The following is a 16,069-nucleotide window of genomic DNA, read 5'->3' as shown; positions in this document are numbered from 1 at the left end:
CAACAGTCAGGCAGTCTTCTCTGCAGTGTGGGTCCTGGTCATCAGACATCTGGAATCCAGAGATCTGGCGTGGACCCCTGACATCCATACTTTCGAACAGCTCAAGGGCACGTGACAATCACCAGATTCAAACACAGGTTCACAGGTGCCACCACCACGCTCTCTGCTTAGATATGTTGGGTGGGGATCAGGAGGCTGAATGCTTCCAATGCATGCAGGTGACACCAGGGTCCACAACCTGCCGGCCATGCTCTGGGGAAGCCCTGTTCCCTCCTGCAGCTTCAGTCTCTTTTCTCTCTGGCTCTCTACAAAAGTAGAGATTGAGAAGGGGTCTCTACAGAGATGAGAGGTTGCCGGCACCTAATACGGACGGAATGACAGTTACTTAGCCACATCTGAGTGTTAACTATGGGCCAGGCACCGTCCTCGTGTCTCCAAGTCCATCCATGAAACAACTTTTCCCATTCTGCAGATGAAGCCACTGAGGCTTAAAGTCGGACACACAGCTAGCAGGTGGGGAAGTCAGCCCTGCAGGTGTGTTTTCCACACCCACCACAAACACCAATGCACAGGATAAGCGTCGGCAAGTCATGCCCTTCTCTCTGGCCTCCGACTTGCCCTCTATAAAATGGAGGCAACCATTCCTATATGTTTCTTCCTGATTAAGATGCTGGGCTCTTGACTCTGATGATCGTTAACGCTCCCAGGAATCCAGCAGCATTTTCCCCAAGAAGCAGCCCTGCCACCTCTGTGACCCCTCGGCTGGTCTCCACCCGGTGCGCAGTGCCTGTCTGGAGGCTCCGCCCACACACCACTGGGTGGAAAGGGCAAAGGGCATTCTGTCTTTCCTGCACGGAGGGCCCCTTACAAAGCTCCCGTTGTGCCATTCTCAATGGGAGGCTCTGTTGGATGGCAATAATATTATTTTCTGCTGCTGACTTGTCACCTCCCTTTTTAACTTGGACTATGCAGCTACATCTTCCACCCTGGGCTGTACAGTTTCAGACAGACCCAAGAAGCGCACTGAAGGGCATGTCCCGGGAACAGGCTTGTAGAAACTCAGAGAGATGGGAGGAAGGTGTGTGGGCAGCCGTGCACCCATTAACTTCAAGGGCTTGCCTCTGCAAGGTTTCACCTGAAAAGTCCGGTGCTCTAAACATTTCTTTTTGGCCTCAATACTCCTTTAAGAAGCTGCGATTTCCTTGAAGGAGCAGGCCACAGGAACCAACCAAGTCACATTAAGCTAGCTCTCCCTCTTTGCAAAACTCTGTGTCCATGAAGCGTGCTTTTCTGAAGCAATGCAGAATGTGTGACCAGCAGGCAGAAAAAAACCCTGATTTCCTCACCTGTATTACTCCCACTTGCTTCCTGAGGGAAGGGCAGGCCAGTGGGAATTCTATAGAGGTCAGTAACCATGGGTGGTTATTTGCAAGGGCAGTTAATATTTTTCTCAGGCTATAAAAGCAGTGGAGTTTGGGGTGTGACAATTCTGATCACAGCCCTGTCACCTCTTGATTACTTTCATTCCTTGGGGTTTGCTCATTAAATCCCCCTGCTTTTTAGCCTTACTGACTGCAACACAAACCCTACATTAAAATACAATTACATTCTGGGGCACCTGGGTGGCTTAGTTGGTTAAGCCTCCGACTTCGGCTCAGGTCACAATCTCATGGTTTGTGTGTTCGAGCCCCACATCAGGCTCTGTGCTAACAGCTCAGAGCCTGGAGCCTGCCTCAGATTCTGTGTCTCCCTCTCTCTCTGCTCCTCCCTTTCTCACGCTCTGTTTCTCAAAAATAAATAAATGTTAAAAAGAAAACTTTTTTTTTAAAAATATGATCACATTCTGCCCAACTGTGTAGGGCAGGCAGTCTGACTTCTCCTTCACCCTTATCTGCCATAAAGCCATCTGCTGACTGTTCCTGCACGCCCCTCAACTGGGCCAGGTGCAGGACTTGTGGATCTGTCCCTTTACCTGCTCAAAAGGAGCCCACCTAGAATGAAGGGAAGGAAGCCCACTGCTGCTGAAGGAAGAAGGTCAAAGAGGAAGTCAGGTCATCAGCAGGAAGGCATGTGCCCTCATAGTGAAGGTGGTGGGGGGTGGGAAAGCAGAGAAGGGACAAGAAACAGAATGGGGGGGGGCAAAGAATGGGTCAAGTGTAAGGACTGAAAGGCACATTCAGGGATGTAGGAGAGGAGAAAACAGAAGGGGGTGGGGGGAGTGTTTCAAGGAAGTCTGAGAGAAAACAGTTTTTATGCACTGGTTGGGCGAAGTGCACTCAATACAGGCAGTCTGAGCTCGGTGAATCACCAAATGTGGGAGCTGAAAGGGAGATCCAGGGTCAGCTCGTGCAAATCCTTCAGTGTACAGATGAGCAGGCCCGCGAAGTGAGAGGGCTTGTCCAAAGTCACACGGCAAGTCAGTTCTGGAGGGAGACCACAATGGTAGGCTCCTGGGTGATGGCATTTCCACCATGGAGGGCTCCCGCCTGGCAACCCCTCCACTGAGAGACATTCCTGACCCCTCACTCAGGAAACATTATTTGTGCCTTATTAATACTCTGTTACCAACGTGGGGGCCCACAAGGACCTCATATGAGCTCAAACAGAGGCAGATTATAGCCTTGACGTGACCTTGCAGGCAGACACCCAAGCAGTCTGTGCTTCTCGAAGCTCCAGTGTGGCTCTGCACAGCTGGCCCTGGAGGAGGGGCAGCAGTGCCCACTGGTGCCAAGGGAGGGCTAACAGACACAACTGACAAAATGGCAGCCCCTCCAGTAGGTCAGGGTACTGAGCAGTGTGTGGAGGATCCCCGCCCCCATGCCCTTGAAAATGGCTCCCACTAGGTTAGAAGGCAATGTGTGCAGCAAAAACGAGGCTTAAACCTGAAGGCTCTGTGACTAGAAAGCTGAACCAGGAGAGAGTGGTCCCTGATCTTTCAGACACTCTGAAGACCTGGACCGAGAGAAGAACCAGAAAGTGCAATGTAAAATGTAGGGGCACTCAGACTAGGAGGGGACAGCGGGCAAGGTTCACCTAAGCGGTAGAGTAGAAACAAGGAGGCTGAGAGACAGACTGTGAAGTTACAAGGAAAAAGAACATTATTCTGAAAAACAAGCAGTAAGGTAGGTTTTTCTAAAGCCCAAAATAGCTAAGTTCTTTCTACTTTAACCCTCTTCTGAATTGAACCGTAAGTTTTGAAGATGGACTGTATATTTACTTTCACTATTAGATAAACATTTTTTGGTTTTTGGTTTGTTTTTTATATATGTGTCTGATGGGCCATCGTGTAGCATACCCACCTCCTCAAAACCAAAATAATATCTGTCACAGGGGCATCATTAAGCACACTGGAAACTGACATTCTACAAGCTAACTTTGAACACACATGCTATGACTCCAGAACATATACTTTAGATTTGGCTGAATAAAAAGCATAAATTATTGGGAGCAATGTACAAAGGACACTTGCTGTTGGGTGCCAGCAATTTTCCTATCTAAATGAAAATTAACAATATCAGTCAGCCCCTCTTGAAGGAGGACTGCCCAGTTTCATTTCTGTCAAACCCGGACCAGGAACTATTCCCCCCATTTGATTTTCTTAGCAGTGGAATACAGGTTCCTGCTTCAGCACTTCATTTGCGACACCCCCTCTTCATTCCCAGAAGATGTACCCTCATGAACCGTTTAAAAGCCAAAATCAAATACTTATGAGCAGAGGCTTAAAACTGACAGCTCTGACAATTACCCCAAATGCAATGTTTTTAAACTAACCACCATCATCACATTTTCAGATCAAGGAAGACAAAAGTTCAAGCGGAGAAAGCAAGAAGCCGTTCCTTGTGTCCTATCCAAATTCTCTAGCATCATATTCTCAAGTTCAAATGAACAGCTCATTTGAACTTGTTGACAAGGAAACGTGACAAATGGCTGGCCGGTCCCCTCCCCTTTAGGTGGATCCTCCCCCACCCCCAATCCACTGCTCAGTCCAGCAACTTTGAGAAGGAAAGCATCGAAACAACAATGACTTGTTTTCAAATGATAATGGTTCCCAAGTTCCAAGATGATTATTTTTAAGCTATCTTACTGATCATGGTGGTTCCCCCAGCCAGGGCGGCCTTGGTGCCTTGGAAGAAGTCATCAGCGGAGATCATTCCTTGGTCAGGCATCTGGAAGCGGGTATGGACATCAATCCCTCCGGGGATCACCATCCTAGAATGGGCTTCGATCGTCTTCACCCCTCCTGGCACAATCAGGTTTTCCCCTATTTGCCTGAATAAACAGGATGGGTGATAACAGTTATAAATGAACCATCCTCGAATCAAATGGGCTCTGATAGACATTTCACGAAGCCATAAATTATCCTTCCCTAGGTTCTGTAGGCTTTTTGGATTATTATTAATATTTGTAATATGTGCAGTCCCCAGTCTTTGCCCCAAGAAAGCAGAGCATACTACAAAACAAAATTTAAATAAAGCACCAGGACGCCCTGATTGAAGGGGTTTAGTTGCCAGAAAACCCCTAAGATCAAATGATTACAAGGCCCCAAGATATTTACCTAAATTCCACAACACTTTCTCTGTAAAACACAGTTGAACTAATTATCGTATAGCAGTTTTACTTCAGACCTGGTTGCACCTTACATTTATTTTCCACACTGAGAAAACAGGGGTGGAAAGGTGGCAGTAGAGCAAAAATAAGGGGAAAAAAAAGAAAAAAACAAAAGAAAAAGGAAAGTGAACATTATGATTACAACTATTTAAAAATCTGGATGCACGTGCTCAACAACTCAAGATACTAAGGACCAACAGAATTAATATTCCATTGAGGGTCATGGATTCATTTCCAATTTTCAAAAAACACTTTTGCCACATCTTTCTACCAGTTTTTTTTTTTTTTTTTTTTCAGAAAGAAAACGTAATCAAGGAGTTGATAAAGTTCTAAAACAAATTAGTGTGGACTAAAAATAGCACACAGGGTTGCTCACTTCTAGGCCAGCATCACGCTGCCTTCTAATTGGAAGGGAAATGGAAAATGAAAGTCATGCTATTTGAGAGCCTGGAGCAGAGAAGTCACAAACACACATGGAGAAAACATTAAATGGGAAATGTTAAAACCTAGTTTAAGTTCATAAATCAGGGTGTGAGTTTCTAGGCAACAGACCCGTCCACTCCAGTTTTCCACTCCTCCAGACTGGTTTGGGGCTAGCACTTGATGAATGCTGCTTATTAAAAGATGTCATTTGCTACAGTGTTTGTCTTTAAACAGATGTGCTATTTCTCTAGGGCTCTGCGAGCTCTCCCAGTCAGGAGGGCAGGAAGATAGTGGTATGTACTCAGCTCACTTAACCCTCTGTTGTTTCCCTTTTGTAACACAATATACAATAAACACAAGGGCAGTCTTATTTGCCTTTTGTTGCCCCTTAAAGAATGAAACCTAAAATTCCCTTAGGATGAGGCAGTACTTTGTCTGTTACTTGGTAATTCATTTGGTGGCCTTTGGCCCCAGTAACTTGGATGCTTAATTAAGAGAGCAGATGTGTTATCTAGATAGAGGGGGCTGGATGCCAAGCTTGTGCCTTTGATTGGGCAATCTACCCAAACAACTACATTCTAGGAAAACCTTTATTATATTCACTAGATCAGAAACAAGAATTTAAGCTGGCAACAGGAAGATACTGTGTCACCTCGGTTAAAATAGTCAATTACATAACACATAAGGAAATGGGTGTGCGTTTGATTGTGCCTTTAAATTCCCTAAACCTGAGTTTTCAAGTTCACTAATTTTCACCAATCCAAATGAGCTTGAACAGATCCTCAGTGAGTCAGTCTGTGAGGTCACTCAAGTTTGATGCCACATGTGTGAACTGTAGGTCATGCACGGGAATACTGGAGAGTACACAAATTTGTCTCTATAATGTGTTACACTTACTTGATCAACCCATCTTCCATGTATATGTCTGCATAGAATGACTGGTCATCATTAACAATTTTACCTCCTTTGATCAGAAGACGATCACTCTGAAACAAAGAAGTCATAAGGTCACAATACATACCTGACCTATGAGGTACGTTAGTACCAAGACAATGAGCTAAGGACACATTTTTCACCATTCAAAAGAGCCGCTCAAAATGAGCCAACTTTGAAAAGGTTCAGCGACAGAGGTGAACCTGATGTGACAACCTATTCATCACTTGATGAGTCAGAACATACTGGCAAAAGTTCAAAGCTTATTCTAGGTTTAAAAACAAACCAAACCAAAACAAAAACTATCTCTTTCCACTAAAAGAATAGAGAGAGAGAGAAAATAAAAGAATGCCTACCACTCTCTCTTTAAAGAACAGTGAAAATGTGTCAGATAAAGAAGACAATATTTTTTAAATGGCTTTGGGCTAAATTTCATAAAAAAAAAAAAATACACCCACATGCAAGGAAGTCAATTCTTGGCATGGTTTGTGTCGGGAAAAATTAACCAAGTCTGTTGTCATGGGATCCTCTACACAAACACACGTCGTTCAACCACAGCAAAGTTTCATTTCAGTATGTTCTTTGTATTTGCTTTTTATCTTTGAGGTGAATCACATCAATTGTAACAAAGGGCGGGGTGGGGGAACACTTCAAAGACACACCACTTTAACTACTAGGCTGTTAAGAAAAATGTAAAATTTTGTGATAAAGAAGATGAAATGGCAAGTTCCAAAATCTACATTGTTGATGCATTTGTATTTTAATTGTTGCAAACAATTATATATGACAAGCAGCACACAAGGGCCAGGAATTCAACAGAAATGGTACGTTGTGACTCCTCTCTATCCCAAACGCTGTTGATGGAATGGAATATTAAAGTCCTGTATTCAGTGCATATGCACCTGCTTTATCCCAGAATTGGTTACAAGTTGAACCACAGACCACCCTTTTAATATGCGTCAGAGGATGACATTCATTTTGATGGTGGTTAACTTAAAATTCAGTTACAAACCAATATTCTTAGTAAGTGCTATTTATACTTAGCACCCACCAAAACCAGAAAAGTATAGCAAATCTTTAAAAAATATATATGGGGAGAATAAATAAACAAACAATGAAAATAAACATATAAGCTGCTAGATACCTAGGGGGGAAAAAGATACTGTTACACATAAATGCACACACAGCTGGGTATAGAAAGTATTTATTTTTTCTCTAACATAATGAAAAACAGTAAAATCATTTTAATTTTGTACACTGTAGGGTACATCATCCTTGACTTTGGAAAGTCAAATGGGAATGAGCAGTCAATAATTCCTACACTTGTGTAGGGTAAATGTAAAGACCTTTACAAAATACTTGTCAGGTACCCTAAATCACCAAAGCCTCAAAACAAATTTGAAAGGTAGGTGGGGCCAGATTCTTATTCCCCTGAGGCATAAAGAAACTGAGGCTGAGAGGTTAAGCCACTTGCCATAGGCCGCCTGATCCAGTGGACTTTTCTCTGCCTAAGATGATTTCCCCCTTCCCCCCAGTACCCAGCAATGACAGGATAAACCTCTCCTGGGAGGCAGGGAGAAGCCCTTAGTCACTGCGGTACCTGTCCCAGCCATCATTGCGAATCCCCGAGCCAACATCATGCTAAGAAAAAAATGAAACATCACAGCCCCTCCACTCGAGTGCCCTCCAGAAAGCTTCTTACGTAAGATGCTGGCTGTGATGATGGAGGGAGGGAAACCATGCTATAGATCCTAAGATAATGTAACCAGATTTTTTTAGGGGTGGAGGGGGCGCTCTTTAAAAAAAAAAAAGATCTTGTTTGCTTCTAAATTTTTCTCCCCACACTGGCAAAACCAAACTGCTTTTTTCATTTACGAAGACAACAAATTATTTGAGGCTTATGGCAACTCTGCCCCCCACCCGCACTCCCCAGACTCCTGCCTCCAGAGCTGGGAAGACGTAACCATTGGGTCTTCTCCACCCACCCCCTCCTCCCCAAGCCCGGTCCTTTGGGATCTTGGGTCTTGGACCTTCAAGAAGCCCGTATCCACCCTCTCTTTAGCACAGCTGGGCTCATCCTATAAAATCCTCCTGAGCACACGCCCCCTCCCTTGTGCATTTGTTTCCACGTCTCTCTCCTGCGGATGGGTGTGCCCTTGTGCATCCAGAGGAAGCCGGGGTGTCTGTGGCTAAGGAAACCAGAGCCAAAGCGCGCCCTCATATCCAGCCCTAAACGCATCTTGAGTTTACAAGGATTCTTTCGATCTCTGCCTCAGCCCTGGGTCTACCCAGCAATCAGCTGGCCAACTGCAATTGCACATCATTATATAACAATGAATTTCCCTCGCCTTCCTCTCTCCCCGGGATTTCATTTGGGGATGTAGAGAGCTAGTACTGGTGAGATTTTCTCCAGTAAAAGATGGGGAGAGGGAGGGGGCAGGAGAGCGGTGAAAGCAAGAACCTGTGTTCATCCCCGAGGCATCGCAAATTCATCGCTTAGATGTTTCGGGTTTTTTTCCTCGTGATTTACGAACGAACAACTCCAGGCCCCAAACTGCGCCGACACCTCCGGCCGCAGCGATCATTGTCTGGCCGAAGCCAGGCCCGGCCATCTGCTCCGCGCGTCGCGCAGCGCCATTACCTCCGCGAGCCGGGCTCCGCGCTGTCCCCAACGCCCACCCTCCCAGCCCGCTTTGTATGCGCCAACACAGACGCCTCCTTGGCTGCAGAAGGGGCAGAAAGGCACAAGAACGCGAGCCCAGAGCCCTGCCAGGGTTCCAGCCCCAAACCGGAGGGCGAGGAAGCCTAAAGGGTCACCAAAAAACCAGTCTTGATCAACAAAAAGCCCACGCCTGGCCCCCCACCCTCCTCTGCTCATCACCGCGTCCCTGTTTTTCTTCCAGTTTCCACATCATCCCGGTACTCCCAGCCCTTTCCAGCATCCCTCTGCTGTCATTACGCCTCCAGGCTGAAACCCGCTTCTTTTTCTAAGGAGCCGGAGGAAGGCTCCAGAAAGCCTTGATGGTGGGGGCGGGAGGCGCAGAGAGAATCCATTCCTCCATCTCCCCCAGCCAGCTCCTGGAGTCCAGCCTCGCAGCACGCAACCCGGAGAACAATATCCGAGCTCCAACCATGCATATTCAATCTGGCATCCATTTGCTTACACCCCGCAGGCCAGCACTGCAGCATCTCGCGCTGACAATAAAAGGATACAGCGGATCTGGCGCGCTACCTAAGACGTTCTTAACGCACTTACGCTCCTATTTTAATGCCTTACAAATTATATAGCTTACAATTCTATACGATTGCGTCTCCCACCACAATAGCCTTCTTCAGCAACAAGAAGAAATGAAAAGTTGGGTCCCACTTCCTCCTCCTCCTTTAAAAAAATTCCGTGTATGTTCCTTGCCACAAAAGGTTGCGGGCCGACCGCAGACTTCCCAAGTACCAAACTCACCGTGATGCGTGGAATATTTTTCTTCCCCTGATAAGACATCTCTCTCCTGGGAAAAAATAATTTCAAGAGGACAGCTTTAAAGCAAAAATTGCCGGGAAAGAGATGGGATTTTTTTGCAGGATTGAAAAGGATGCAACCGCTTAGCTGGTCTTGGTGATAGCAGATTTCAAGAACGTTAAGGAATAAATGCAATCCTCTGTCTCTCTTTCTTCCTCTGCTCCAACACAGCCCCAGCTAGGGCGGAAAAAAAAAGAAAGAGAGAGAGAGAGAACAGGAGGGAAGGGGTGGAAATAAACTACAGCAATAAAAGCCTCGGTTCAAGTCGGCCACCGCGGCGCATGCGCCGCCAGCCACTCCCTTTCCTCTCAGGCAAAAGCCATCCGCTTCGAGAGACACGAGCCCTGATTGGCCACAATCGTAGGATATGCAAATGAGCACAGGCGGGGAGGGGAGCGGCGCGAGAGCGCGAATTGCTGCAGTGTGCTGCCGAGGTCGGCGGTCGGTGCGTGCGCCCGAGTTGGGAGCGCGCCTTTCGCGCCCTTTCTTTGGGCCCCGGCGTCGGAGACTGTAGTTGGCTGCCGCCCCAAATGCAGCATCAGCAACTCGAGGACAATGGAGGGGTGGGCTTTACGGGCCGGGGGAGCCCAGCTCCGAGACGGTGGGCTTCGCGGCAGCCCGTGCGGCACGCACCCGCTCGCGCGCGCCCCGCTGGATGCCCGCCCGCGCGCCAATCCGCGGAGGCCGCTGCTGCAGCCCCGCGTGGGGTGACTGCGCCGAGCCAATGGCTTTGCTGGCGGCGAGCGCGCGACTGCACCGCCGGCCGGCGCCGTGCCGCCCGGGAGGGGCGCCCGGGCCCTCCTCCCGCTGCCTTCGCCCTTCGCGAAGGCTCGCTCGGCCCCCGCCCAGGAGTCGACGGGGAATTCAGATGGCAGCAAGCGGAGGGAAAGGGAGAAGGGCGGGGAGGGCTCGCGGCGCCGCCGCGCCGGCCACGCCCGTCCGCCGCCCAGCCCCGGAGAAAAGGGACGGCTGGACGCTGGCCTGCGAGCCGGGCGGCGCGGGGGCGTCGGGCGCGCGGCCGGGCTCCCTGGGGGTGCCGGTCAGGGCGAGGCGGGGCGGGCCGCGGGAGGGGAGCTAGCCCGAGGGCGGGCGCCGGGCTGCAGGCTTCCGTGGCCTGGCGGCGGGCAGCCGAGGCCGAAGCCCTCAGTACCCAGAGCAGGGAAGGGAGGCCGCGGGGAGGCTTCGGTCGGCTGCTGGAGCGGGGAGACAGGAGACCACGCCCTGAAAGCCTTTTACGGCCTGCGGGCAGCCGTTGGAGGCCCGGGCTGCTGCCCTGCTCTCCTTAGCAGTCACGCCTACCCACAGCCCTTTGGGGGATTAGAGGGGCGCTTTTCACCGGCGCCTGCAGATCTGTTGAAGAAAAACTTGAGATTACAGTGCCAAAGGATTTACAGTGCTGCAGATGGGCCCCCACATCACACAATGGGACCAAGAGAGGTGACGAACTGTGGAGAAGCAGGAGAGGAATGAAAAGATCTTATATCCCCAAAGAAAGGGAAACTGAGTCATAAGAAAACGTCTGGAATCAGAGTTAATAGGCGACTCTTTTTCCCCAGATACTAGTCACGATTCAAACGGCGTTCAAGGCCTCTCTTCTTGGCGCTGGCAATTGAACAGGCCTGGAACCCCTTAGCTTTGCCGGTCCAAATCATGCAGTGGCATTCAGACTGGGGAATTCCTGTGGGCGAAGTAAACTAGTCCAGTTGATCCCGAGGGGTCTACCAGGTGTCATGTCTTCGGAGATGTTGCGCAGGCAGGTACAATGGCTAAAACATCTGGGCAGGCCCAAGGCTTTGGGTTTCTCTACTTGAGATCAAACAATAGATCGAATCCTTCCATAATCTAGGGCATCAGGCAGCCATGAAAAAAAAAATCCGTTTAATTGGCTCATACCTGCTCAGCAAAGATTAGCCAGATAAAGAAAAAATAATCCTAGGGCTACTATGGGCCCACATTCCAATGTCTTTCTGCATCTGGCCATTTTGGATGGTTATCTGTCTGTCCAAAAGATGTAAGTACTCTTTGGCTTCTATTCTGATCAATTCTAAATTCCCAGAAAGGAGCTGTGGGGCATGCAGCAAAGCGTCATGGATGGTTAATTCATTCAAGTTCCAATTAGCTGTGCATCTTGAAAATAAAGTAGAAGCACTCCCCCCTTCCCTCCCAACCGCGTGATGTGCTAAGAGCGAAGTGACTTGATGTCAGCAGCTTTCGGTGTAAGCCTGTAAGGGTTAAAGTCACAAGTCTGAGAAAGCTAAAATGTGCCCTCCTGCCACTGAAAGCCAGCTGTAGTTTCCAACAGGGGTGGGGAGAAGTGTCCTATTCATGAGAAAAAATACCACTTGACAAACCAGCAAATAAGGAGATACAAATTAATTTAAAACAAAATGACTTGTAATTAAATTATTATTCTTGTTACACGCTCCTGCTCCTGAAGCGTTTGATCTTAACAGACTGGACTATAACTTGTTATTTTCTGATTTGCCATTGAATATTTTGCTTTGTAATAAAAGCAAGAGCTTTTATTGTCAGTCTTACTTGCACTAGCCTTATTTCAATAGCCATCGATATGAGCCCATGATAATTGATATTTCCACTTATACATCTCCAAAGATTTCAGGTGTAAGTTGATTTGTCTGTTCTGACTAGAGCTTAAGAGTATTTGGCACAAAGATACCAAATAGTTTTAACTGGCCAAGGACAAGATCTGTCTGCAATCTGCACTTCTTGCCATTCTTACTGCTCAGTGCAATGCAGAAAAATAAAAGGGGGTGGGGAAGAATTTTCCACCCACTCTGCACCAACAGACTTGCTAACATGCACTATTTTTTCACATTATCTTTAGATAAACACTCAAAACTCCTGTTAAGTTACACATCATTATCTCCAAACCAAATATGTTAGCCTATTCTCAGATGTGATTTTTCTAAACTTTTAAAATATTAAATGCATTTCAAACATGAACAACGAGCATTCTACCAGGTTCCATATCAGTCTCTGACCACGGCCTTTTCTGCAGCTTTACCTCCCTTCCCTTGACACCCACCCCACATCCCCACACTGGGGAGTACATGCAGACATGCACCAATACACACACGCTGCCCTTTGAGGCCATGTGCCTTCTCAGATCCGTCCCCTGCCCTGTGTTACTCCCTTTACCTCTCTCCCTTTTCCCTCAACCCTTCCTCTAAAAGTGAGCCTGAAGGTCACCTCTGCAGTGAAATCTGCTTCCCTCTCACCCCCTTACGCATTAAGCCCAACGTCCTGTATTCACCTCTCCTGAAACACATCCTTCCATATTGTGATTACTTGTCCATTTCTTCTATCAGAGCATGACTCCTAAAACCTAATAGCCTTGCATTTCTTTTTCTCCAGTGACCAGTACCCTGCCAGATCCATGGCAGGGGTCCTCCATGTTTGATATATAACTAAATGCTATCGTTGCAAGAAAAAAAGGTTCTTCCATGCCACTGCCATGGTGAGGTTTAATGTCAACAAAATCCCCAACTCAGCCTTTCTCTTAGCATTGTCGCCTTGCTGGGTCTTCCTTCTCTCCTCCAAGTCCTGGAAACTGCAAGGGAACCTTGTTCTAACGCAACTCATTATTCCTTGTGTAGGTGTAGCTGCCTGAATTTTAAGCAAGGCGTCCCCCTAAACAGAGCTGCCACGTACCACCGAGCCTGAGAAAAATACAGAGAGAGAGAGAGCACCCAGTGCATACAACTCCGGAATCATACAAGGCGTCTTCGAGTCATTTTTTGCTCAGCACTAGCTTCTTAGATCGTTCTTTTCTCCATTCTTCCGTTATTCTCTGTATGTGCCTGCATAATACCCTTTATCACATCCTACCACCTACACAATACCATTCTCACCTATACCATATTGAGGTGGCAGGATTTTCCTTCCATTGAAAGTCTGACCTCACAGAGACTCAGAACTCTTTACCCACCCCCACCCCCGTCTTCCCCCATACGGGGCCTGACAGGGTGGGGGCTTTAGATGTACAAGTGATGACACCCAATCAGGATTTTTAAGACGTTTGAGTCCTACAAACTGCCAGGAACTGGGGGTGGGGAGATGAAGGCCTGTCACTAGGGCGCCGCAGGGTGACTTGGCTGCTTTCAGTTCCTCAGCGCCCTGCACAGTACGTGTCCTGTCTGGGACCAGGCCCCACCATGGCGCATGGTTTCATCTCCCCCCTTTGGGAAGCTGCAGTAGCTCTTTCTGCTCCTCTGGCCCCCCCGGGCCTCTGCGGAAGTATAACGCTCAAGATGTCACAGAGTAGGGAAACTCCAAAGCATAAATTTTGACGGGAAGAGCGGATCCCAGACGTGGCAAAGATGAGAAAACCCCAGGTCCCCACATTGCTGCAGTACTGAGGCCAAGGGATACAGTCTCAATTGCAGTCTGCAGCGGAGGTTAAAATTAATGCAGTGGTAACAAGAAGGTACTGGAATTCTTCCTTGCCAAAAACTAAGGGCATTGATGAGGACACTAGAGCTGGAAGTGACGCCTCCTTCTCTGCAGATTGACTCAGGCCATAACAATTGTTTCCTTTGTGTGCATGACCCTGAAGTGGCCTGAAAAGGAACAGCCAAGGGCCAACGGATCCAAGCCTTTCCAGTGGGTGCATCACCCAGGGTTACGGAGTGGTGACCCATGAGGGTGGATGTGACTGGCCCTCTGAGCCAGGTGCTGCTTTTTCCAGCACTGGAAAGAGTATTGGTCAATGCAGCTGGGACTGGGGAAGCATCTTGATGAAGCCCTTATGGGGGGAAGACAAGAGGCTCATCGGTGCTGGTGCTATCAGACAGAGGAAAGCAAGACACGGAGGAAAGCATGCACTTCAGACTCTAGTAGCTCTTGGCTTTCTCCTCTTATGGCCCCTTCCTGACCTATCTTGCACATCATCCTCTGTGCCACTACAGATTTCCACTGGGGGCTTTGTGTGGGAGCTGGAGACAGACAGCATCCTGTTTTGGCCGTCATGCCTCAGGCCCGCCCTCTGGTGGTGAATGAGGAGAGTGCGTTCTTAGTCCCTTCCATCCTCTGGCGCGTGACTCAGGACCAGGAAAGGGCCTTGTCCCAGGGCTCCTGGAGTGATTTTTGCCTCTGCTTTGCAATCACCTGGGGCCCCGGCTCAGACTTCCTGATTAGAATCCTCAGAGATTAGTAAGGCCTAGGGATGTTTTTCTTTTTAAAATGTATCAACTTTTAATTTTTTTTAACGGTGTACTTTGTTTTTTATTTTTTTATTTATTTCTGAGAGAGAGAGAGCGAGCAGGAAACACAGAATCTGAAACAGGCTCCAGGATCTGAGCTAATTGTCAGCACAGAGCCCGACGTGGGGCTCGAACCCACAAACCTTGAGATCGTGACCTGAGCCAAAGTCGGATGCTCAACCGACTGAGCCACCCAGGTGCCCCAAGGATGTTTTTAAACTAGTTCACCTCCAGCCACTAGTCCACTACATCCTGCTTTTTTACAGAAGAGTAAGGTGAGAGAACAGAGACTAACCCTCAGGTCTCAGGCCGACCCAGGACCTTCCCCACTCCCCAAAGTACATGGGTGGCCCTGCCCTTTACCCTGTGGGGACGTCTTATGAAAGAGTGATAGAGTCCCACTATCTCTCCACTTGATCGACTTCTAGTACAACACTGGTTATGTAGTCAGTAGTAGGCAATTAACATTTATTGGGCACCTACTGAGGTCTCTGTAAAGCACCAAATGCTTCTGTAATCCTCCCCCAAAATCTTACTAGGGAGGTCTTACCAGGTACATGCAAGAGTGAGAACAGGATTCTAATCCAGGTCTGTGTGACCCCAGAGCCCAAGGGGCTAGGTCTTTAAATGATAAAGTACTTTTGGAGCAGAAACCAGGACCTGCCTTGTGAAAGAGGCAGGTGTAGGTGGTCTGCTCTTTCTTTACCCCTCTCACAATCCTCAGCTGCCACTCGAGGCTCCAAAGTCCTCCTGCATTCCTTAGACACTTCCCCTCGTCCCAAAATTAATGCTCCATCTCTCTTTCCTCATCTCCCAGCAGGACTCAGCTTCTTTTTTTTTTTTTAATATTTTTATTTATTTCTGACAGAGAGAGAGGCAGCGGGAGCAGGAGAGGGTCGGAGAGGGGCAGAGAGAGAGGGAGATACAGAATCTGAAGCAGGCTTCAGGCTCCGAGCTAGCTGTCAGCACAGAGCCCCATGTGGGGCCCAATTCCACGAACCGTGAGATCATGACCTGAGCTGAAGTTGGACGCTTAACCGACTGAGCCACTCAGGCGCCCCAGGACTCAGTTTCTGTCAGGGACCAGCTCTCCTTTCGTTGTAACCAGAATAGATGAACACCAACCTTTAAGTGACCAGTGAACCCTTAAAATGCTACCTCTGATCTAAAAGAGAAAGACCCTGATGGGCTGCTTGCATAAATAAAATGCAAACTGCCTGTTAAGACGGTCTTCCTTCCCAGCTTCATCCCGCCCTCCCAGCCTCCTCCATGACACCCTGGTTTCCTTCTGTTACCTCATTTCCTCATAGCGGCCTGCTGCTGCCAGTGTCCCTTTCTCCCGATTGCTGCAGAAACGGCTCCTTCTCAC

General features: G+C 48.2%; 1 protein-coding gene across 1 annotated transcript in view; it reads right to left on the bottom strand.

Annotated features, from left to right (window-relative positions):
- Positions 1-9,742, bottom strand: part of LOC120244098 (dihydropyrimidinase-related protein 2) — a 76,013-nt gene extending 66,271 nt beyond the window's left edge. Inside the window, exons 1-3 of the mRNA XM_039250438.1 lie at positions 9,422-9,742; positions 5,929-6,017; positions 4,085-4,269 (exon numbers count right to left, since the gene is read on the bottom strand). Coding sequence (XP_039106369.1) covers positions 4,085-4,269; positions 5,929-6,017; positions 9,422-9,460 — 313 coding nt within the window. The 5' untranslated portion in view covers positions 9,461-9,742. The remainder of the gene's footprint in view (positions 1-4,084; positions 4,270-5,928; positions 6,018-9,421) is intronic.
- Between the last annotated feature and the right edge of the window lie 6,327 nt (positions 9,743-16,069).

Source organism: Hyaena hyaena, unplaced genomic scaffold, assembly GCF_003009895.1.
Source record: "Hyaena hyaena isolate Hyena2069 unplaced genomic scaffold, ASM300989v1 scaffold_370, whole genome shotgun sequence".
Taxonomy (NCBI): domain Eukaryota; kingdom Metazoa; phylum Chordata; class Mammalia; order Carnivora; family Hyaenidae; genus Hyaena; species Hyaena hyaena.
The sequence above is the reverse complement of the archived record's forward strand: the minus strand, read 5'-3'. Positions and strand labels throughout refer to the sequence as shown.